Here is a 26,374-nt window from a genome sequence, read left to right as displayed (position 1 = left end):
ACCCATTATAGGCCAGCGTAGTATTTATAGATCACTGAAAATTTTATTTTTTTTTTTCAACTCTTAAAATTTGTTTAAATTTAAGAAAAATTTTTCATTATTTTAGGCTATAGTAAATTGAATTATAATTTTTATTGTTTAATATTTCCAATATCCTTTCAATAAAAAAATTATAAACATTGGACAAATTTGCTGACTTTGTTTAGTCTTACACATTTAATAATAAAAGTTTCATATCGGCCCTTTTTTATCGTTTACTGGATTATTATTGTTGCTTAATGTTTATTATAAACTATATTCAAGAAAAAATCTCGAACAGATAAATTGTTGAATGTTATTATAAGTTTTATTTTACTGGTCTATAAATAGGACACTGGTACTTAGCGTTATCAAAATATGCAGTATTTCAGTATTCGGTTGAATGTGAATCTGTACACAAGTAGTTGTATCTATTTTTTAATTTTACATTTATTTATTGCGATTTGCATAAAAAGTTTTATATTTCATCATATTCTATATGCTTATTCGCTATGAATACAAATTTTAGGATTTTTGTGGAAGTAGCGGATACTGTTATAATTTTGACTTTTATACTGGCAAAACAATCGCTAATAGTGATCACGAATATTTGACCTTAGGATAAAAAGTAATACATAATATGTCAGATTTAATTTCTTTTGGTCAAGCCACTGGATATTTTTTAATAATTTATTTACCAGCAGAAATTTATTATTTTATTTACAAAAATGTGAATACCGAGCAACAGGAACCGTGCGAGAAAATAGATTAGCGAAGTGTAATATACAAGATACAAAAACTCTTGGTAAGTTCGTGGATCTTATGAATTTCGATCTGATGTAAATGGAGAAATACTTTTTGTAGATTGGAACGATAATAAGTGTTTTACGAGTTACGATAGCATCTAATTTTGATAATACAGAAGCTCTCGCACAGGCTAGTAGGTGAAATCACAAGATCAAAGGTAAACATTTATTTTTTTAACGATTCATAGGATGCATGGATCAACATTACTGGTGTGTTGGAAAATATACCACTAAACTCAGAGCTAAGAAGTGATATTGGCCAATATTCACAGAATACATGCGTACGTCATCTGTATCATTCCGTTGTAAACTTCATTTAGTGCTTCCTACTAGTCTGCACGTGGTGGCATAGATACACAGTTGCCCTGTATTTGGGGAATTTTTTACAGCGATTTATTTGTTTTTGGTGCTTGCACTACAATTTTAGCAATTCAGAAAATAAGGTATGTACCTAAACACTTGATGGTTTCATTTAAATTGTTAGAGTTAGTTAACTTACTATTATTTAACCTATAAAATTGTCCTATTACGGAGAAGTTAAATGCATTTATATTATGATTGTTTCGTTTCTTCATATTCATTTCCAAATCGGGTAATCACGAACAGATGTTCGCGATTACCCGCCAAGTGTTCGCGTTTACTCTTTTAATAATTTGGCTTAGATTCTTTACATTTTTGCTTTTCTTTTGCTTACTTAACAATTTGTATCTTTTTCAGATGCCTTTTAAACGGAAACGAAGTACCAACAAATTTTCATGGACTGATGATCAAATGAAAGCTGTTCTAAAGGCAATTGAAGAAAGACGTTATGGCCTAAGGGAAGCTGCACGCCAATTTAATATACATGTTACAACATTACAAAACAGAGTCTCTAGAGGCTTTTACAAAGGCAGGCTGGGTGCAAACACTCTCTTTTCAAATGAACAAGAAGAAGAAATAAGTCGTCATTTACTAACGTTATCTAAAATATTTTATGGATTAACCCCAATTCACTTGCGAAAAGAGGCCTTCGCCTATGCAGAGAAATTAAACTTAAAACATAGTTTCAACAGAGAAAAACAAGAAGCAGGTAAAGACCGATTATATGGGTTCATGTCAAGGCATCCTGAGTTAAGTTTCCGTAAACCTGAAGCAACAAGTCTTAATTGCATTCAAGGTTTCAATAAGGATCAAGTCTCAAGGTTTTATGACAATTTGGGTAAGCTGTACGATGAATACAAGTTTCCACCTACTCGAATATTTAATGTCGATGAGACTGGCATTACAAACGTAAATAGGCCTAATCGGATCGGAATAGTTGGAGCCGTTACAAGTGGAGAAAGAGGCAAGAACGTGACGGTATGCTGTTGTTTGAGTGCCAGCGTATCTTTTACACCTCCACTATTCATTTATCCAAGACTGAGAAGAAATCCTGCTTTAGAAAAGGATGGGCCTCCAGGTTCTTTGTACTCCTGTTCAAAAAGCGGTTGGATGAACGAAGAAGTGTTCCTGTTTTGGATTCAACATTTTGCGAAAACCAATAAACCTACAAGAGATGATCCCATTTTACTGGTGCTGGACAATCACTCCAGTCATTGCTCTATTGCAATTTATAATTTTTGCAAAGAAAATGGTGTCATTATGCTGTCAATACCTCCACATACCTCACATCGTCTGCAACCACTAGACGTTAGCTTTTTCTCATCATTGAAGCGAGCATATGACGTTGAATGTGATTCGTTTTTAACTCGTCTCAACCCTATGAGAAAATTGAAATGTGCCATATAAGCACTTTATTCTCAAAGGCGTATACTAGAGTTGCAAGCATAAACAAAGCTGCAAACGGTTTTGAGAAGACCGGAATTTTTCCATTCAACCGAAATACATTTAATGAAGAAGACTTTTACAGTTCAAACGATAATCAAACTCAACAAAATAATAGCCAAGAAGGTCTTTCACAAACTATTCAAGAAGATTTACTGGAACCCCAACCAGGCCCTTCCAAAGAAAACCAGATATGTGAAAATACCGAAAATGTTTCATTCAGCAATATCTTGCCTTTACCGAAAGAAAAACAAAAGATATCTGTTCCGAAGAAGGGTGGAAGAAAAAAACAAAGATCCGAAATATTAACCTCGACGCCTTTGAAATTCGAACTCGAACAAAAGGAGCTTAGAAGGAAACAAAAAAGCTTTCACATCGAATGTGATATATGTGTATATTTTGCCGCAAATAAAGTCAGTTTCTATAAATATGTTCTATAAAAATTGTGCGATTTTTGCCATTTTTTACGATTCTAATGAGATTAATAAAATTTATAACGTTCGTTGTCAAGTTGTAGTTCAATTTTAGAGTCTAATCTTCAAAAGCTACAGCATGAATTTTCGATTTTGAGTTTTGGAAACAAATATGGGGCATCTGAAATTAAACTTTTACATTACAAACGATAACACGTCACGGGAAATGCCTCCACAAAGACGGTATTTGGTGGAATTTGTAGCTGAAGTTGTGAAGTTTTGAAAAACGTACTTGTGTAATCGAAAAAAAGCCGTTTTAGATCGTTTGTAATGTTAAAGATTAAATTCATCGTTTTTAGCCATATTTCAAATGCCTCATATTTGTTGCCAAAACTTAAAACCTAAAATTCATGCTATAGGTTTTAAAGATTCCAAATGTATAAATCAATTTCATAGATATTTCCATTTTAAGAACAATATTTCTGATAATTATGTTTATTGTATTATGTTATTATACAGTGAACGGCTAAATCATGGAATATTATCATTATTTCGAGAACCGTCGAGTTTTGAGTTATAAGTCGATATTTGAGTCGATGTTATAACGTACATGGAGTAGGGATGATGTCACCGGTGTAGGTGTAGCGACGTAATCATTAATTTTTTTAAATAGACAGCGATATAATGCGACACCTCATTTAAACAAGAATTTAATTCTCTATTTAACGACATTACATTTTTAACTAAAATATTTTTTTAAGGGTACAAAAACAATTTTTTTTAATTTAAATTCAACTAAATTACAACTAATAATGTACTTTAAAGTAACCAAATTATGCATAATAATTATTTTAAATTAAATGTTCGAAATGCCATCCATCGGTTTGTTGACAATATACGAATCTACGGACACATTCATCAAGTACATTGCGGATGACTTCTGGAGTAACTAGACTCATTTCATGCCTAATTCTATCTTTCAAGTCCTGTAAGTTTTGGGGTCTATTGACATAAACTTTTGATTTTATGTAACCCCACAGGAAAAAGTCTGGAAGTGTTAGATCTGGCGACCTTGCTGATCACTCTATAAAACCTCGTCTTCCGATCCACCTCCTGGGAAAGCAATGATTTAAAAATTGGCGTACTTCACGTGCGTAATGCGAAGGAGCTCCATCTTGTTGAAACCAGATATTTTCACTAGGTAAATTTGGATTATTGCCATTTGGATACATGTTAGCAAGGACAGGTATAAGTTGATTTCTCAAAAAAGTTAAATAACGTTCTCCTGTTAGACTTTCTTCAAAGAAAAAAGGGCCAATGATTCTGTCATTAATGATCCCAGCCCATACATTTACTTTCTGAGGATATTGCGTGTGTGACTCAGTCATCCAATGTGGGTTTTCTTGACCCTAATACATATCTGCAATTTTGACGATACACGGTACCATGTATAAAAAATGTGGCTTCATCGGAAAAAAGGATTTGATTGATGAAATGTGGATTGCGGATACATAAATCCTGCATAATTTCAGAAAATTGACGACGGCGATCGGGATCGTCGTGGTTTAATTCCTGATGTAGTTGAATTTTGTAGGGATGGTTTTTTCTTTTTTCAAAATACGTAATACCGATCGAACTAATGTGTTTATTGTCATGTACATTTAATAAAATATCAAGTTTCACATTGTCTTCAATTTTAGGACGCCCAGCGCAGCGTTTGGAATGTGTTTAACGTCCAGTTTCTCCAAATTTTCGTAACACAAATCGACCTGTTTCGGGATTTTCCTCAAAACTCGACATTTCTCTAAATAATGATAATATTCCATAATTTAGCCGTTCACTGTATATGTTAAGTATTATTATATGTATGTTAAGTTTCAAAATAAAGTTGGGCATATCCAAAAATCTCATATTCTAAATTTTCAGATATTAATTAGTGAACAGCTAACAGCTATTTTGGGCTCAATCTTCTTCTTAAATTCTCAATTATATCGAGAAATACAAAGATTAAACTCTACAAATAATAATACGGCAAGTCTCAACATATGGTTCAGAGAGCTGGACTCTAAAAGTAATAAAAACTTGTTAGGATGTTTCGAAAGAAAAATACTAACGCAAATCTATAGAACGGTGAATGACAATGGAGTGTGCAGAAGACGATACAACTTTGAACTTTATAAAATTTACCAGGAACCAGATATCGTAAAATGTATTAAGATATAACGTCTGTGGTGAATATGGCATGAATGTGGATGAAACAAAATGGCCAGGGAAGATGAGGAAAACCCAGAACAAGGTTCCTTGATAACATCCATGAAGATATGAGAAATATGTGAATACCTGCTTTTCGGAGAAAGGCGATGAATAAGGACGACTGGAGAGAAATTCTTGAGGAGACTAGGACCGATGCAGGTTTGTAAAGCCAATATGATAATGCATTCTTTTAAGTGTGTTTAAAATGTCTAATTAGAAGTTCGAATGAATCATCCTATATCAACCAAGACTTTGATTATTTTATGGATAATAAATGATGGATACAGAGAAGGCAAGGATAGAATTTTTAAGAATGTTAAAACTAGGTGTCAGGATCTAGCTATAAACACAAAGATTAGTTTATTTAGACGCTATGTTTTCCAGTACTTTTGTAATGTAATGAAATAGAATCTTCACTCTCACCGATCCACATCAATGAAGCTTATCGAAGGTTTTGAGTTGTGGCTATATAGACGCATCATGAAAAAAGCATACTTAGAAGGAAATATTAGAAGGAAAAATAGATGGTAGACAAGGACCTGCAATTGGCTTAAAAATCTACTTGTATCATTTACACCGATGTTTAACGCAACGGTTGGTCTATTTTAAAGTTAAAAAAATTACTATATTAATCGCCAATATTCGAAATGAGTAGGTACTATGAGATGAAGATAATGTCTAAAAGAAATATTAAAAGTAAGAGATCAAAAGGTAAAGATAAATATTTAAACTCGATAGAGATTTTGTTTCATTAAATTAAATCAGTAAAGTACCCTGACACATAAATTTAATACGTTATTAGCACAGTTATTCATATATAAATATTTTCTTACCTTCCGTTCCTTGGATCACAAGCAGCCATCATATTTTTGGCATCAAACATTTGTTGTGTGAGCTCTGCAACAGTTAAAGCCCTATACTTAATACTATGCTTTGGTGTAAGAGGCACAAATCCAGGTACGAAGAAGTGAAGACGGGGGAAAGGTACCATATTAACGGCCAATTTACGAAGATCTGCATTTAATTGACCGGGGAATCTGAGACAGGTTGTCACACCTACGAGTATAAAAATATTATTATAATCAAATAAAACTGAGGATTTAGGGAAAAGCCGTGTAATTTAGAACCCTTAAGAAGAAATTACTATATATTGCACGTTTTCCACAAGAATATATTAATTATTTTGCGTCTTCTACTTTTTTGTTCTAATTAATATTAGACCTCAGTTTTTAGAAAATAATTATTATTATACTAAGAAGAATTAAATAAAAACTTTATGTGTAATTTGGCGTAACAGGACATCTAGTACTTCTCAAGTAATTCTCTTTTTTCGGGATTCCATGGATATATTGCTTAAAGGTAAAGGACGAATCAGCGGAATATAGTACTGATTCTGTACATATTGTTTATTTTCAAGGTTTGTATTAATTATTAGTCCAATAAAGAAAAAATATAATGTTAAGTTTTGGTATGAAATGTATTACAATTTTATTTCTGACCTATATTGAAATGGCGCATTCAGATTTTTTAAAGGGAGTAGTTTGCATAAAAAATTGTGATATTGATGGATCGGTACAGGATTTTTTAAAGAAGTATTTTTCATGAGAGATGGTGATTTATATGGGCCAGGCAAAGACATAATTATGGGAAACATTTTGAAAACAGGTCGTATTCTACCTTGGATTGTTGACTCTAAGGATCCATTGTCTTGCAGGACTTATTGTGATGTGGATTGCTTAGTTTCGTCATTAAGTAGGTGCACTAATGGTCCTCTAATATAATTAATATTTTAATATTAAAATCTGTTACAGAAATGTTGGCGTCATTTTGATCTTGATTAAGCTGTCGTTCTAATATTGCTGCAGCTGCAAAATCTGCGTTGTTGAACACAAAACGGTCGGGAAGCCATAATCCTGTTCTTCTAAAACTATTCAAAGCTGTTTCAATATTAGCTGCTCTGGAAAAGGATTTGCCTACCAGTTCGCCGATTTTATCAACAGAAACTTTTTCCTGGCCTGTCATATAATTTTGTGTAATTGCTGAAGAGAAGTAGGAATTTAGTGGTTTGCAGACTCGGACATCTAAAGGTTGCAACTTATGCGTGCAGTATGAAGGGAATGAAATCATAATATCACCATGCTCTGAAGCTTTGAGTATGACTTCTATGTCTATCTAATACAATTAATAACTTGCTCGTTTTATATGGTTTGACATAATTAATAAAGTGTCCTAACCAATGAAAAAATCCATTCATCCATCCTTTGTTTTGACACTTAAATGGAGTTCCTGGAATTGCTCCACATGTTTAACCTCCTTTCATGCGTTTTCTGGCAAAAATAAGCATAGGTGGAACGTATATGCCAGTTGCACTCATTACGTACATTCCAGTAACATTTTGGCCTCTTTCAGCTGACGGTATGGTACCTCTTTTTGGGCAATTATTTTCTGTGGCTTTTGGACAACAGTATGAAATATCTTATCGATATTAAAGACACGATCTGCAGTATTACCATTTTCCTTAATTACTTTCTCATAAAAGTTAAAAAATTTATGAACCACCGTTTTATTAAATCCTACCGTTCGAGCTGGAGTTGATTAAGGTTCACCTAAAATTAATTTTTGGATGTCGTTTCATGAAGCCTGCGTACTATTCTTTACCAGTTGACTTCTTTTCAACATTAAATTTTGTTTTAATATTATTTTTCAGCGACTTCGTAAGGTAGTTTCAATAGTTTTTCACATGTTAGACCATAAAATAGTTTTTCTAACTCAATAATGTGATTAAGAAGATCGTCAAGTGTTTATAGTAAATCTGGTTGCCTTCCTATTACATATCAGCTTTCTTTACTTCTTCTATTACTTATTATTGTCATTTTTAAAATTAAAAAACAATTTTTTGTGGTAAATCCGTGTAATTTGAATTAGGACAAAATTACATGTATTTGAGTGGACCAATTTACACAATATTAAATATCTCCGGAATACTATTTTTTTTTTTGTTAAGCTAATTAACATTTCAACTTTTTAAATATGATAAAACTTTGTATATATGTACTAATCAAAGTAATGTTATTAACATTTTAAAATATCTATTCACTTTCAAAAAATTCAGGGACAATTTTAACCTAACCTTTCATCACACCTTCTGTTCGGAATAAAATTGTTGGTGGTATGTAGCCAATCGAATTAGTAAGATGTCACTAAATGTTTAATTTTTCGAATTATGGAATCGAATCGTTTTATACACTGGTTCAAATTACACGGCCTTCTCTACTAATAAAATCTTGTAATATCTTTGTACTCACCTGACATGGTTAAAGAAACTAAATAGTTTAAATCTCCATAAGAGGGCGATGGCAGTTTTAAAGTATGCATACCAATGTCGTAAAGAGCTTCATTATCGATACAATAAGTTTCATCTGTATTTTCTATTAGTTGATGAACAGATAAGGTAGCATTATATGGTTCCACAACGGTGTCAGAAACTTTGGGTGATGGAACAACCGAGAAGGTATTCATTATTCTATCGGGATATTCTTCGCGCATTTTTGCAATAAGAAGGGTACCCATACCGGAACCGGTACCACCTCCAAGAGAGTGTGTAAGTTGGAATCCTTGAAGGCAATCGCAACTTTCGGATTCTTTCCTAATAACGTCCATGACAGCGTCTACCAATTCGGCACCTAAAGAAATATGGATTAATAAATAACATCGTTTTTAAATTCGTTTTATTATTCATGTATTAACTGTTTACCTTCAGTATAATGTCCTTTAGCCCAGTTGTTTCCTGCACCTGATTGTCCAAAAACAAAGTTATCTGGTCTGAAAAGGGCTCCGTAGGGACCGGATCTGGCAGAATCCATAGTTCCAGGTTCCAAATCGACAAGGATGGCTCTTGGAACATAATTGCCCCCACTTGCTTCAGTGTAGTAGACGTTAATTCTATCTAGCTGTAGTTGTGAATCACCGACATAACGACCTTGGGGATCGATTCCGTGCTCATCGGATATGATCTCCCAGAACTGTTAAAAAAAAGGTTACTGTTAGAATAAATTTAGGTAATGACTCACTAGAAGTTACTGAGATTTAAAAGAAAAACCAATTGATTTATTGAATGACTCATAGGTGAAAAGCTCCTAATTTATTGCTCTATATATTAGTCTTAGCACATCAAATGTTAGATATAGGCCTGCCCTTCTCTACACCACTTTTCCTGCACAGTGTCGATCTTTGTGCAAAAAGTCCTAGTACTGCTGCATAATCTGTATTTCTAATATTCTCAAGCTTTCGTTTTTTTGATGGTAAATATCGTTAAATTTTTTCATAGATTTTGTCTTGATAAGCAATATTTTAAACGAAGATTATGGACAAGTCAAAAATTAAAAACAGAACACGACAAAATGTGAGTTTATCCATGTTTGCAAATGCGAAAAATTGATTAATACTATTGTGCGTGAATTTGCGTTATCCGGTTGCTAGATCCTTTTTACTATGAAATCCATTATATCGACGTATGTGCGACGTTTCGTACTTATAGGGATCATCCATAGTGGTAGGTCGAAGACAAAATTTAAGACAGAAAGACAGGTCTTTACCAAAATTTTTAACTGATGGATGTGGGTACGTAGCCGTTATCTGCCTATGATCGATCACAGAAAATAGAAACTAGGAAAAAATTTCTGTAATTAAATTTGGAGACTCCATTTTAGTGTTTAAAACTGCCCTTTTATGTTTCTCTTCTTTTACTTAAAAATTTGTTCTGGTAATAATTATTTTTGCTAGCTGTCTAAAGCTTAGCTTACTGAATGTACTTATTGACTGTTTACTAAGTAGATAATTTATATTATGGATCAACAATGGTTTATATAATACAAAAACAGTAAATATATAACAAAAAGCTTATTTGGGACACTGGGACTCTTTGGTTAAAGTATGTCTTTTTGTAGTTCGTATTGTAAAATTTAGCTTGTATTGTATTTTAGCTTCTTATGGTAATATTGTACCATGGTTTTCTGGTACACGTGGATCACGAATAAAATTTTATTAAAAATGTATAAAATACTGAACTAACTGATATTAAAAAATTAATTAATTTGACAAAACTACCTCGACCCTCAACTGTCCTCGCATACATTCTATAAAAATGTCATCCCATGACACTTCTGGTTTAAGGGTAATCCCAAATACCAACAGCTGTCACCCGATTGTCAGTAGTAACATTGCCCCCTCCCTGCCAGTCTACTGTATCCTCGATATGGGGCCAATCGATGAAGATGTACGATCTTCATTTTTGTTTTTATTCGTTTGATACTTTTGGGTATGGAATCATACATACCCATTAACTCGGCCCACGGAGCACAGAGTCATCTTCTCTGTCGCTCACGTGGGTAACTCCAACCTGGCGCGTCCAAGCCGCGGGGGTGGGCATCTATCACTTCAGTAGGCCGGAGTGAATAGATGGCTAAGTTCAGGTTGGGACCCAGTTCTGTGGGGTATAACACGGACCCCTGCCTAGGGATACAGGTGAAGACCACAACGGGAGGCACGGCGGAGAAGAAGATCTTCGGTACGGCGTGGATGGCGGATGGCGAAGTGGCATCCCTTGATTTTAGGGATTGTATAAAATCAATACTCTATTCTAAGACCACAACGGCGATGAAGGTGGATGAGAACAAAATCGAAACGGCGAAGTCGGCGGAAGTGGCAGGAATAAAACACAAGAAACCTTGAGGAAAAATTACCTGGTCCTCCAGGTTGGGGGTTTAGGCGTCAGGCCAGTTCCCTGTCACTTGTAAAAACTGGAAATTACTAAAAAGCCTAATGCTTGCCTCGGAATTTCGGACGGATTATATGGAAAAAGACACAAGCTACGGAAACGGATATTGAATATTGCTACATGGAATGTCCAGGGAATAAGAGTAAAAATTGAAGAAGTTATTCATGAACTGAAAAACGCCAACATGGATATAGTAGTCTTGACGGAGACTAAGAAAAAAGGAACTGGCACAGAAACTGTAAATAACTATACACACATATTCAGTGACATCCCAAAAGACCAAAGAGCAAAGAGAGGAGTCTCTGTAATGATACACAAAAAATTCAAACACAAAATAACTGATTTCGAGACAATCGACGAAAACATCATACGTGTTAATATCAACATAAATCAAACGCCAGTGACAATTCTTGGAGTCTACGCCATCTCAGATGACGAATCAATTGCTGCTAAGGACGAGTTTTTCGAAAAATTGAACGACATAATCACCAACATAGGAAAGTCACGAGAACTGATAATACTGGGAGATCTGAATAGCCGGGTGGGTCAAAGAATAAACAGTGAGGTGATCGGTCCCTACGGTGAAATAAACCTGAATGACAATGGAGAAAGGCTGATCCAAGTGTGTCAGAGTCATACTCTGAGAATAATGAACGGCTTCTATAAACACAAGGATATTCACAAATACACATGGGTACAACATACAAGGAATCTAAAATCGATCATTGACTATGTAATAGTCAAACAAAGCACTACCTTAAAAGTGAATGATGTAAGAGTACTTAGAGGACCGACGTGTGGTTCCGACCACTATATAGTTAGGACAAAAATGGTATTTCCTTTTAAATCTAACAAGGACAATAACGTTAATGAGGAACCTCAACAAACAGAAGTGATAACGAACAAACGATATAACTTAAACAGCCTTATCAACGAAAGCACAAGAAACCTATACCAGCACAGATTAGACGAAAAGTTGCTACATAATAAAGAAGACCAGTCAGTAGAACAAATTTACGAAAACATAACGAGTAGCATCAAAGAAGCAGCAGAGGAGGCCATTGGACTAAAAACTAATTCCGCTAGTAAAAAACTTTGGTGGAATCAAGAAATTGAAGAACTAGTACTTCGGAAGAAAAAAGCATACCACAAATGGCTAAATACAAAACAGGAGTTGGATAGAGAAGAATATAAAGATATTAAAAAAAGAACACGACAACTAGTAAACACAGCTAAACGAGAAATGTGGGACAAAAAATGCAAAGAGATAGACACATATATGGGAGGTAGAAAATGCTCAGAGACGTGGAAACTCCTGACAAAAGTTAAATCAAATGAAAAAAGAGAAACAAACATACAATTAATAACAACAGAGAACTGGATCCGACATTACGAAAATCTATTAACAGAAAACAGAGAGGAATATAGAGAAATGTCTCCAACTGAAATACACATACAGGGAGAAACGATAAACATCGATGAGAGGACTGTCATAAAAACGATACAACTACTAAAAAATGGTCGAGCTGCAGGTCCGGAGAGAATTTCAGCAGAACTAATCAAATGCGGCACTAACAAACTGTTTGAACGATTAACCTGGTGTATAAACCAATATCTAAACGGTGCACCAGTCCCGCATGAGTGGAAAGTATCCTTCATATCATCTATACATAAGAAGGGAAGTAAACTGGACTGCTCAAACTATCGAGGTATATCAGTAACCAGTACCTTAAGTCGCCTATATGGAAGGATACTTCGAGACATTATCGAACAAGAATATAAGGAACAAGAAGAAGAGGAACAATCTGACTTTAGAGCGGGAAGGAGCTGCACCGATAATGTGTTTGTTTTGAAACAAATAATAGAAAAAAGATCAAGTACCAATCAAGAAACCCACCTTATGTTTATAGACCTTCAGAAGGCCTATGATACTGTACCCGCTAAAAAGCTATGGAAAGTTTTGCAGGAAACAAACATTAACCACACAGTAATTAACGCCCTTAAACAGCTTTATGAAGGATCAACGTCGAGAATAAAAATTGGAAATAGACTTTCAAAAAAATTTCCTGTAAACAAGGGACTCCGGCAGGGGTGTTGCATATCCCCCACATTGTTTAAAATCTACGTGGCGAAAGCACTGTATCAGTGGAAAAGAAAGTGCAGAGGAATGGGCATTGACCTGGGAGAAACTTGCCTATATACCCTACAGTTTGCAGACGATCAAGTCCTTATAGCCAACGATAAAGAAGACCTGACATATATGGCCAGAAAACTACAGGAAGAATACAAGAAATGGGGTTTAGAACTCAATACACAAAAAACAAAATATCTCCCAATAGGCGCAGAACTATCCAACATTCAGATGGACACAACCGAAATTGCATTCTGCACTGAATATACCTACCTAGGAATTGATTTCGACACCACAGGCACAGACAATAGGGAAATTAGAAAACGAATAACCCAGGCCCGTAGAACAATTGGATGCCTTAACGGAGTTCTTTGGAGCTCAGAAATTGGTAAAAGACGAAAATACAATATATATGAATCTCTCATAAAAACCAGCTTAACCTATGGTACAGAGACATGGAGACTAACAGAAAGCAATAAAAGAAAACTCGAAGCAACAGAAATGGATGTATTTAGACGATCACTTCGAATATCTAGAGCAGACAGAATTAGAAACGATGAAATAAGAAATCGGATGGGGGTAGATGGATCACTGGCAACAGACATAGAAAGGAAACAACTTATATGGTATGGCCATGTTCAAAGAATGCCAGAAACAAGACTACCAAAAATCGCCATGAAATGGATACCACCAAATCGTAAGAAACGAGGAAGACCAAAAAGAACATGGAAGGAGGGAATAACAAAGGCAATGAGCTCCCGAGACTTGACCGAAGAACAATGGAATGATAGAAATTCGTGGAAATTAGGCATCGGACAACGACGCAAGACGTTTTGAAACCGATATATATATATATATATATATTCGTTTGATTCGGTAGACAACATAATTGATTCAGGCTACCACGGAATACGGACCTTCCCATGACTTCTGTAGCGTTGTAGATCGCCCCCGTATAACGTATTGTTATACGGGGGCGATATATACCCCCAAATACCGCTCCCCATTCTCGAATGTTCTGGAACCTTAACATGAACATCATCAATTCTTTTAGATAATTTTTAGGTGTAGCTATCGTTGTATTCTTCGCGGGGTTCAGGAGTTTCAAATAATAGATCAGCGGAAAGCCGCAACTCTTTCCCAAATAAAACTTTCGCTGGTGTTTCGCTTGTCGACTCATAATTGGTACTTCGATATGCAAGAAGGAAGAGCTGGATGTAATTGTCTTAGTTATCTTGATGTTTATTGACAAGAATTCCAAGATGTTAAAGTATGAGTTCAGCTTGAATCTCTTCACCACTCCATACGACAGAGGTCGCAAAGGTGTGGTTCTGGTCTTCACAACTCCCAGCATCTGACACATTTGCTCGAACAGATTCGATGTAAAATTTCGACCTTGGTCGGAGTGTATTTCTCTTGGAACTCCAAAACGACATAATAAGTTATTAACTAGTACTTCAGCGACTGTCGAGGCATGATCTCCGGCCATTTACTGAAGTAATTCATGGCCACTAAACCACTAAAATGTACCGGTTGCCAGATACTGTACAGGGAAACGGTCCAGCGATGTCTACAGCGATCCTTTCGAAAGCAGCTCCGACCAAATATTGTCTCATCAGGCCACACCTCTTAACATCCGAGCGACATCTCATCAAGTAGAATCGATCCCGGACTTTTGCTAGAGCCTTGTTTATTTCCAAATGGCCTTCATATACACCGCTGTGTTACTCCAAAAGTACTTCACTAACTCGACTTTTTGGGAGGACAAGTTGAAATTTGTGCTGGCTTCCATCGGGACTTTCCCATTTTCTGTGTAAAATACCATTCACCAATTACCAGTCGACCAGGTTGGTCGACCCGTACCTTTTTCTATCTTGGTAAGGATTGGTGCAATATCACTATCTGCAAGTTGTTCTGCACGAAGGATTGTAGAACTCCAAAGATATCCTGCTCTAATCTGGGTCCTTATACAATTGGCCATAACTAAGGGTTCAGTTGCTTTAACTTTGCTACAGTGGTTGCACTCTTCTAGACAAGGTCGTCTACTCAGGGTATCGGTTTTATGATGTTGAGTACCTTTACGATGTTCAATATTAAAATCATACATCTGCAAGAGGCATTGAAGAGAGGCGTGATCGGTCCGAATAAGAAACTTTCGTCCAATATTTTCGCCATACCAAGTAATTCTCTTCAAGTTACACAATAGTTTCTTTCGGCTTTTTAGAGGACTTTACTAAAGTATCCAATAACACGTTTTTATCCCATCGATGTTTTACAAAAGAACGCTACCAAAAACCCACGTTGCTAGCATCAGTGTCGACTATGAAACTTGTCACGGAATGAGATGGTGGCAGTATTGGTGCAGTGATGAGAGTGTCTTTCAGTTTATCAAAAGCTTTTGGGCACTGTTCATTTCAGTTAAACTGTTGATCTGCTTCCGTTAGCTTATGTAAAGGTTTTGTAATATCAGCAAATACTCTAACGAAGCGACGATAGTATGAACACAAGCCCAAAAAGGATCTCAATTGATGCTTGTCTCCAAGGACTGGCCAGTTCTTAACGGTTTTTATTTTCTCAGGGTCGGTGAAAATCCCTCAGATGAAATCACATGTCCAAGGAAGGCCACTAGCTTTTGGATTTGGACTAACTGACATTTCTTAGGTTTCAATTTCAGATTCGCACTTCTCAATTCTTTAAAACACTGGTAATGTTGTGGAGATGTTTGTCAAAAGTTTGGCTATAAACTATTACGTCGTCTAAGTAGATGAGACAAATCTCCATTGTAATCCCCTCAACAATGTCTCCATCAAACGTTCAAAGGTGGTTGTAGCATTACAAAGACCAAAGGGCAGGACAGCAAATTGCCATAGACCTTAACCAGTTGAAAACGCTTTGTCTTTGAAATCTTTACTTTATCTGCTGGACCCTTTTCCACTTGCCAATATTCACTTTTCAAATCTAATGTTGAAAACCATTTCGCTCCAGTCACAGCATCCAAGATGTCATCAATACAAGGCAATGGATAACTATCCTTGACCGTAACATCATTTAATCTCCTGTAATCCACACAGAATCTATTATAGCCATCCTTCTTTTTTACCAAGACAACTGGGGAACTCCATGCACTTTGTGATGGCTCTATTACGCCTTGATCCTGCATTTATTTTCTTTAACATTGTCTCGACTTCTTTTAGTTTTGCAAACGGTACTCTTCTAGGCGCTTGTTTAATGAGAGCAGCATTTCCAGTGTTTATTTGATGTTGGGTTACCCTCAGTCACCGGATTTCTGCTGTCTGGACCTTAACTGAGTTTGGTACATTTGATGCAGATGTTTGTCACCATATCGCTTTTACAATTAAGACACTAAGCTGGAAAATTTCTTTTGCTGTTCTTCAGAGGTGATCTGCAAAACATTCAGGGCTTCTCCTCGGAGGAAAACTACAAGTGTAGTGGTCTTTTCCTTCATCGGTTCACGAATTGGCTTGTGCAGCTGCAAGGAACTGTTTTAGATAAACTGACCAACTATTATAGTCGTGCCTTCGAATATTTCTGGTTTGATTTTAGCTCAGCTGGAATGACATGCGAATTGAGGAATAGTTGCAGCATTTGCCTGACTCATTATTTCGGCTATATCTCTCAATTTGAGGTCAAATTCCTGCATTTCTGTTCGCAGTTACGAGGTATTCTCATTCACAGTCTCTTGTATCTCGGTGCGAAGTTACGTTGTAGTCTCAGTAGCGGCTACTTGTATCTCTGTACGCAGTTGTGTAGTAGTATCATGCACTTCCGCACGAAGTTGTGAATTGTTTTGTTATATTCTCGTCTCGAGTCCTGCCAATTTGACGAACATGTCTTCTTTAAGACCACTTAACTCTTCCGGGATTGTAGCTTGGTTTTCTTTTATGGAATTTAGATTTTCTTGCAATGCAGCCTGACTGTCTTTCACATGTTCTTGCAACGCAGTCTGGTTTTCGGTCATCTTACTTGTTACATTTTATTGTAATGTAGTCTTCAGACCCTGCAGCGTGACTAGTAATGAAGAATCTTGGTATGAAGGACCTTCTAGAACAGCTCCAGAATCCGTCGGCAAATCGCTTTGACCTCTAGTTCTCGACATTTTCAACTAATAATCATCTTAGCTCGACGACTGAAATGTCCCAATTCGGACACCAATTTGTTCCGTGGGTTTCTTGAAACACGTGAGACTTTATAAAAACTGAGACTTTATTAAAAATGTACAAAATACTGAACTAACTAACTGAAAAATTAATTAATTTGATAAAACCATCTCGATACTAAACTGTCCTCGCGTATATTGTATAAAAATGTCATCCCATGACACTTCTGGTTAAAAGGGGATCCCGAATACCAACAGCTGTTACTCGATTGTTATTCGTAACAATATATTTCTTTTTTTGCTGTTGGTAGAGTTGTATATTTACTTTTAATTTTATTCACGATTCTCACCTTTTTTATTTATTTTAATTATATGTCAAGATTTTCATTAACATTTATGCAGATTCTTAGAAATTGGGTCACTGTAAGAAACTTAAATTTTATTATCATATATTTTAATTGATTCTTTATCGATTTGTTGTCACAATGTAATGATTAATAGCTGTTTATTAAATTTTATCAGTTCTTAAAGATTTTGATATAAATAAAAAAACATAATCAGTATACTCTAATAAAATATGATGTCATTTATTTCAATTTTCCAATTCCTTTTAACGTTTTAAATATTAACTATATTAAATTGGAAACGAAATCTTCAAAAACATCACAAAAGTACACAAAAAGTATAATCTCGCTTATTTCGTAACCAAAATACATGTGGTTTAGATGAAATATTTGATTTTAAAGTGATAAAGTATAAAACAACATAATAATTAGTTCATTTTCTAAACACAGGGTACAAGACATTCCTGGAATAGATAAAAAAGTTTGAAGAAATATATATTAAGATGTGTTCTTCTTGTAGTGTCAAATATTATTATACTAGTTTGAGACTAAAATCACGATTACGCCTCCAATCAATATAGGACAGAGTAATCCCAGAGTGGGGAAGGACTCATCACTCCCTTTCTCTCCAATATCTTTCCGGTTACTTTATCTCATGTCTGTCTTGATCATCATCTTTTTTTATTTTTTAATATTTTTGCTTCCGACACTCTTCTCACTGGTATGGTATCTTTCATCCGGTTTAAATGACCCCACCAACTCAGCTGTCTCTGTTATATAAACTCTAATGTGGATTGTATTTTCAGGATTTCTATCTGTTCTTTATTTTATACATATTGGCAACGCTTTTAACTCTTCTTAAAAACTTCATCTCTCTAGCCTATATCTTGATCTTTTGCGGTTCCGTTAGTACCCAAGATTCGCTGCCAAAAGTCAGGGCAGGTCTATAAACTGCTTTGAAAACTTTCATTTTTGTATTCCGTGACATTTATTTTCTGCATATAAATTTTTTGTTCATTGTATGATACAGTTATAGCATTTTCTCTACTCTGCTATTGATTTCTTTTTCTAGAGATCCTCTTTCTTCTATTATTACTCCTAAGTATGTAAAAGTTTTAACTTGTTCTAATTTTGTTCATTTCTGCACACAATTTCAATATTAAGTTTCTATTGTTTCTCCTATCTGCATAACTTTTGTTCTGTTAATAATTATCTTCATTCATGGTCAAGGCAGGACAAAATTTAAAAATATTTTATACCAACTTAATACACGTTACTTGTTTAACACATGGAATTAACAGAGTTGTATATTCCTCAGTGTTGAGTATTCCTCAAATCTCCTATAGAGCGTTTCACGTTAAGAAAATAACATTAGGCTTATGGAGATCAGTGTTGCCAAAACTCTCAGGCATGCGGTTTACTAGATTGTCGATATATTTTTCGAATTTCCATTTTCAATTAACATTTAACTGTAAAGTCAGAATAACAACTGAAGAACCACAAAGCTTTATTATCATTATGTAGTCTCAGAGAACGACATAAAATCGCTGACATACGCACACCGTATTATTTTAAGTTGCAATAATTAGTAATTAGATATACGCATTCCAAGCGGTCCGTTTATTTGCTTTTAAATATTTAATAGCCGGCAAAGTGCATGATTTAACTAAGCAATATTTTCTACTGATTTCTATGATTCATGGTATATGATATTCTTACCGAAAAACAAATAAAATGTCGTTACTATAATTAAAATAAGATAAAATAAAATTATCTTTGTAAATACTATTTATTTAATTAAAATCATTTTCCCTACTTTTCTTTTCTTGTTTCGAATGGACACTTTTGGTCAATTACGTTAAAAAACAATTATTTAATTCATGTCTGTGAAAACGAATATACAAATTATACAACCCTGAATCGTGCTTGTGTTCATCGTGGCATCGCTGCGCTTCTATCGTCCATAAGAAATACATGGCCCTATCTCCGCAATGTTATTTTCTTAACGTGAAACGCTGTATATAAGAATTCAACTTTATAAAGAAATGCTTCTAAATATTCCACTTCCATCAGAACCCATTCTAACACGATGAGGAACATGGTTGAAAGCAAACGGGTAAAAGTTCCCAATCTCTGCTAGATGTGAAACAAATTAGTAAAAACAACGTTATTCAGCAGCAACTTTCATTTATTAAATCAAATTTTAGTTTGCTTCAAAAAACTATTACTCAATTAGAATCACCAAAGTTGTTCTTGTTAGAAAGCATATCCTTAATAAAAGAAATTTGATCAGCTTGTCAAAATGTTAAAGGTGACACCAGAAAAGAAATTTTTCCAAAGTTTAAAACAATAATTCAAAAAAGCAATTGTTTTCATAAACTTACTGAGGTAGCTGACGTTCTTGTTGGTAATTTTTGCGACGAAATAGATTTAGAACCAAATATTTTTGTAATTTAAAATATGCTCCACTTACATTCGTTGATGTGGAAAGAAGTTTCTCAATTTACAAATATATGTACACATATATAAGCCCTAAGCTTTAATTGGAAACGTTTGAAAAACATTTGGTCATTTATTGTTTCCATCATTTTAAGGAATAGTATTTTACTTTTTTACTACTTTCATTACAATTTATTAGTAGGTACATTACAATTACCTACTTAGTTTTTTAAATTTATTTATATTGTTTTCTAATTATTAAAATAAACCATTATTAAATATACCATTATTAAATATATATTTCCATTAGTACTATGCATATTTTCTATAAAAATTGCATATTTAATGCATATTTTCTAAAAGAAATGCATATTTACCTAATACATATTTTTGAGTAAATTAGTGCATATTTATGCGCATATTTTTCACTTTATTTTACATATTTGCCCAAGTCTAGTGATTACTAATATTTGCTGTTTGAGTGTGTGCACTTCGTAGACCTTTCTATTCGACTACAGTCTACAGAAAACTGGTCACATTTGTCACTTGTATAGACAATATCTTTCTAATGTTATTTATTCTATTCAAACATCATTACGACGATACTATTTTGATATTTTATAAAGTTAATATACTGCTTATTTTTTTTACTGATTCAATAACCAAAGATCCAAGCCAAGAAAAGATCTTCCCATGGTTTATTTTGAGATATATTATCATGATATTTTCCGAGATCGAAAAGGAGTAAATGAACTTCTTTATCAAATGCTATCTCTTGATGTATTTATTTCCAGTGCAATTCCCAATCAGTGCAAATCCTAGCCTATGCTGATGATATCAATATTGTTGGGAGAACGGAAAACGCTGTACGAGAGGCGTATGTAGCATTAAAAGAATCAGCTACAAAAATGGGTTTAATAATAAACACCAACAAAACGAAGTATATGAAAATAAGCACGCAACCACAAATCCTATAACCACTTGTTATAGAAAACGACGTCATCGAAGCAGTGAACACATTTGTATACCTGAAAGCGCCCCTTAACACTGAAAGTAATACTACCGCAGAGATAAACCGCAGAATTTGCACTTCCAACAGATGCTATTTTGGGCTCAATATCCTCCTTAAATCCACAATTATATCGAGAAATACAAAAATAAAACTCTACAAAACAATAATACGCCAGTCCTAACATATGGTTCAGAGACGTGGACTCTAACAAAAGAAGAGTACTAAGGCGAAACTATGGAGCCGTAAATGACAATGGAGTGTGGAGAAGACCATACAACTTCGAACTTTATAGAATATACCAGGAACCTGATATCGTAAAACATATTAAGATAGGACGTCTAAGGTGGATAGGGCATGTAATGCGGATGGAACAAAATTACCCAGCTAGAAACACGCTCCTAGATAGACCAATTGGTTAGAGAAGAAGAGGAAGACCCAGAACAGGGTTTCTTGATAACATCGTTGAAGACATGAGAAATACGGGAATACGTGCTTGGCGGAGAAAGGTGACCCACGTAGGGTTGTAAAGTCAGAATGATGATGATGATTCATTTCCAGTTTTTGATTAATATTTTGCAGTACGTACTAAGAGTAAACTACGGTTGCAAATAGGACATAAAAAGAAGTCTTAATCGAACGAGGTTATTGATGTAATCAATAATTGTATTGTTATAATCAAGTAAACTGGCAATAAATGACTAGATTTGAGAATATCTTTTTACCACGTCCAAATAGCTTTTATAACGGTTTTCTTAATAATTTTTATTTCATTTTCATAATAATAATGAGTATATTATTTTAATTGGTTTTATTCATTCAGAGTTCGACAGTTCACCAGTTTGTATACAAAACAATGCTTATGCTTATGACATATATATGAAACAAAATCAAATATTGCCTACTAGTTGTTACGTGAGAAGTGATAATAATATATCTTAGCTTAGCCTTAAGAATTATCCTTAATTTTTATAAATCAACATAATAGCCCTTAAAATGATATCACAGATAAAATCTTGTAATTGAGTGACGATATGCAGTCATATCTTTTCTAAAGTAATTTATAAAACGATTTTTTACTGATAAACTCATCATACATAATTCTGTTTATAGTAAGATTTTATAAATGCATAACATTTTCTTACAATTGTACATGAATAAGCGATGAATTTGCATTGTCCTTGTTCACGCACAAAATAATCAGTTGTTTAATATTTACATAAGTAAATGTGTGCCCAAAAGATTTATATGTTTACCAAGGTTAAAATTTTTATAAAAAATTCATAATAAACCCAAATAATTAAATTAGTTACATGAATTATAAAGAAATGTAGGGGAAACGCATGTACCTTGAGATAAAATTTACAATTATTTTTTTTATTTCATTTGAAACTGAAATATATTTGATCCCGGTAAAAGAAGGTAGATGTAGACACTAAACAGATAATAAAAATATCTATTATAATCAACGAGTAAATGAGTACTAACCATACTCAGTTAGTATGGACAGGGTATGGACAGGAAAGTGGACAGTCAGGGCCGGATTGGCTCATAAAAAGGCGCCAATCCAAACTCTTAAAACAGGCGTCAACCTAAATTCTAAACAAATATGCGCCAGAACCACCCCCCTTCCCCCCACGCCGCAACTTTTTACATCCAACTTTTTTGAAATCCTAATACATGTAAAGTACGAGTAAATTAATATTATTTGTGAATTGTTTTAAGTTTATTTTAATTTAAATTCATAAAATAATTTATTATTTGTATTAAGAATAAGCCACATTTAACACCGCGTACGATGAACCGGTGCGTCGGCGAGGGACATAGATTCGACTACGACCTTTTTAACCTATCTTTCTCAGGCTTTCTCTCCCCGGAATCGAACTGTGATTCCCCGTTACCTAACAAAAAATGAAATCCTCTTTGTATTATTTGTATTATGGGCACAGGCAACCCTTTCACTATGCTTGAATGCTGCACGACGGCAATATCTTCAAGATTTGGGAAGACAAAATAAATATTCCGTTTTCTTTAATTTAACTTTGTCTGGTGGAATGTCTTCATCTTCGGAACTTAGTAAAATTTGCTTCCATCAGAGATGTCTTTAAGCTCCAGCTGGTCTTCATCTTCAGACGAAGAAAATATGACTAATGCTCATTTGACAGCCTCTTTTCTCCTCGGGACTGGCTTACAGTTTTTATTTTTTCTGTTCCTTCATTTTCTGCAACACCGGGGAGTCTGTGACAATCATACATCTACCTGGACTCCTTCTCCTTCCACCAGACTTACGACTTGGCGTCTTCGGAAATGGGCGAATTTGTTCAGGAGTCATTCCAATAGTGGGAATTGGCGCACCGCTTGTAGATGGTGTGGCTTCGTTTACCTCCATAAGTTATGTCTCTTTCATTTCAGTTTGTTTTGGCAGTTATATGGCCTGTTGGTCACTTCAGCTGGTAGGAACTTACGGTCTCAAAACACGTTTGCATTAAATGACCATACACCTGCTGCTGTGAAACCTGATAAAATGTTATTTGGGATAAATGTCAATGGGAATGCTTTTACTATCAATGCTGACACGTCGTTAATAAATATAGGCTTTCCTGGTGGTTCAGCATTCGATGTTTGCTGGCAATATTAAAATAATTTTTAAATGGGCCAAAACAGACCTACGCAAAGGCTGCAATTTGTGACTGGTATGCGGAGGAAAAGTTAAATATATATATATATATTCCATTATCCCTGGCCATATATATGTAAAGCAACACTTTATTTTCAGGAAATTATTTCACAACTGAAATACAATATTCAAGATATTCAACGAACAATTCAGCATTGAACCAACCACTAGAAGTTGTATACCAATGGTTCCAGGTGTTGAGTTGTTGATCATGCATTCTTTGAAGTGAATAGTGAAGGTGGAAGAATAATAGGGATATGCAACAAAGATCTTATTAGGACAAGATCCAGAGAAGCTAAGTAGTCTTTTTTTTGTCGTTTTTTGTTCGGGAATTAAATAATTAGCAAAGATAAAAAATCATGATACTGGAGAGGCAACACAATAATCATCCACAGATAACCCAAATTAACCGGTTTGATGTTGTAAATTCATTCTTATATCTAGGATCATTGATCAGAAAAACAGGGACGCTCCAGTAGAAGATAAAACGTAGATATGAGATAGCTAAGATCGCTATGGAAAAAATAACCAAAATATGAAAAGACTCCAATATTTCAAAAGCCCTAAAAATGAAATTTGTCGACTCATTAATATTTCCAGTAGGTACTGATATATGGATTCGAATCTTAGCCACTGAAATGTTCAGCTGAAACAGAATGTTACAAATTCTTTGAACCGACCGTAGATTCTATTCTAAAAGAACTAAAGATAATATATGTAAGATACTCTCCGACAAAATCCAACTACAACAAATAAAATATTTGGGACATGTCATGAGATCAGACATAGATAATATGCAGAGACTATTACTATGTAATAGAAATGACCAGAGACAGAAATCTGTGGAGACGGACCATACACGATATCAAGACAACCACTACACTCCCTCCAGGGCGTCAAGACTGAATAGAGATATCTGAAACCGTAATTTAGTCTGACAAAATTACTCAGAATTAAATGCATATCTTCCATTTCTGACTCTGCATGCGTCATTGTAACAAAATTTTAATTTTTCTTAATAATCTTAAATGTATAATAATCGGAATCTTTTTTATGTATTATTTACAAGATTGTTAATGCTACTGTTTAATAGTATCCATAGCAACGAGATTTTAACAGCCGACTACAGAATTTTTTAAGTATACGGAGTGAACAAGAGGCCATATCTCAAGAAAAACTAGGATTTCGAAAAGTTTCAAAAACATTACCTTAATTTATTGGTGCTACAGTAATAATTTAATTGTAACACACAAAAATTGAAAAGGGCGGTTTAGAGGATCATAACTTTCATAAAATGTTTATGGAGCACACAGATTTCGTTGTTTTTTTATTTAAGTATGTTAAACATTTAACAAGATATTGAAAAATATCGCTTTTCATTTTATAATTTCAAAGGACTAATCTTTTTTCTGTGCATATTTGTACTGGTTAAAGTTAAGTTCAATCAAGTCAATTTAGTCTGCAGAATATGTGGTTTAATTTATAAACTATATTTTTACTACACCCTGTATATATATACATACATATATATATATATATATATATATATATATATATATATATATATATATAATGTATGATTATAATCATATGCAAGCCCAAATCATATAACATAAAATGACGTGGACTGAAACATGAGACATGTATTTATAGGTTACTAATATATCTTATTGATATTTTAATGGTTTTATAATAAAATTTTAATCTGTTTGTTCTCCCACTAAAAATATTACTGTATTACCTATATGAATGTTCTGATTTAACTTCTTTCAAAAATTCTATCCGAAAATAAAAATTAAATGCTTACTTACTTTTGAACCTATCTGATTTCCACATTGTCCAACTTGCACATGTACAATTTCCCTCATTTTTCCAACTTGATTAATGTCTACCACCGCCCGGTTTAGATTCAAGTCTGAATTCCTTTTATGATTGATTTAAGCGAGCGATAAGATAAGATAGCTGCGTACTTACACCTTTAGTAAGCAGTTGTAGAAATAAAATATTAATACTTCAGATTAAATTAAGTAATACTTATTTTTACACATTACATATTATTTTCTTTATTTTCTAGTTGAAAAATGAAATACTAATTACTACTCAAGATATTCCAATAGAATAACAAACAAAAAATCATGTTAAAATAGCAATAGGTTATCGGAGAGTAAATTTTTGAATGAACACTAAAACTATACTCATACTGTTGATGTTACGTGTTATTGAAAATTGTTTTTTACTTATTCTGACACATATAATATAATCGCAGGAAGCACACATTGTTAATAAGTATAATTGCCGTAGTTCCTAACTACAGTTAAAAACAAAAGTAATGCATATGAAAATATAAAATTCTGTTATACATTATCAGGAATTATAGCGAATTATAAAGACATTATTCCCGAAACGAATTTATAGTACAAAAACAAGACATTGTTGTCTAATCTTCACGAAAATACGAAGAAAATATAGTAAACATACATTGAAGATGTTCAGTTAATCTATGCTAATACAACCTTTTTAAGAATTATGCATGGATTAGTTGATCACATAAATATACATGAACCTAATACTTATATATAGCAGAAAAA

The 26,374-nt window shown here is 34.1% G+C and overlaps 2 protein-coding genes across 2 annotated transcripts in view; one reads left to right on the top strand and one right to left on the bottom strand.

The window, feature by feature from the left end:
• The window catches only part of LOC140437242 (tubulin beta-1 chain-like), a 30,610-nt gene extending 4,704 nt beyond the window's left edge, over positions 1-25,906 (bottom strand). Inside the window, exons 1-4 of the mRNA XM_072526644.1 lie at positions 25,598-25,906; positions 9,048-9,315; positions 8,599-8,976; positions 6,127-6,349 (exon numbers count right to left, since the gene is read on the bottom strand). Of these exons, the coding sequence (XP_072382745.1) occupies positions 6,127-6,349; positions 8,599-8,976; positions 9,048-9,315; positions 25,598-25,654 (926 nt within the window). The 5' untranslated portion in view covers positions 25,655-25,906. The remainder of the gene's footprint in view (positions 1-6,126; positions 6,350-8,598; positions 8,977-9,047; positions 9,316-25,597) is intronic.
• On the top strand, positions 996-3,413 carry LOC140437243 (uncharacterized). The gene is made up of 2 exons (XM_072526645.1): positions 996-1,267; positions 1,542-3,413. Exon 2 carries the CDS (start codon positions 1,542-1,544, stop codon positions 2,589-2,591), a length of 1,050 nt encoding a protein of 349 aa, XP_072382746.1. The 5' UTR covers positions 996-1,267; the 3' UTR covers positions 2,592-3,413.
• Positions 25,907-26,374: the final 468 nt, after the last annotated feature.

The sequence above is a fragment of the Diabrotica undecimpunctata genome, chromosome 3 (assembly GCF_040954645.1).
Source record: "Diabrotica undecimpunctata isolate CICGRU chromosome 3, icDiaUnde3, whole genome shotgun sequence".
Taxonomy (NCBI): domain Eukaryota; kingdom Metazoa; phylum Arthropoda; class Insecta; order Coleoptera; family Chrysomelidae; genus Diabrotica; species Diabrotica undecimpunctata.
This window is presented reverse-complemented; position numbering and strand designations above follow the sequence as displayed.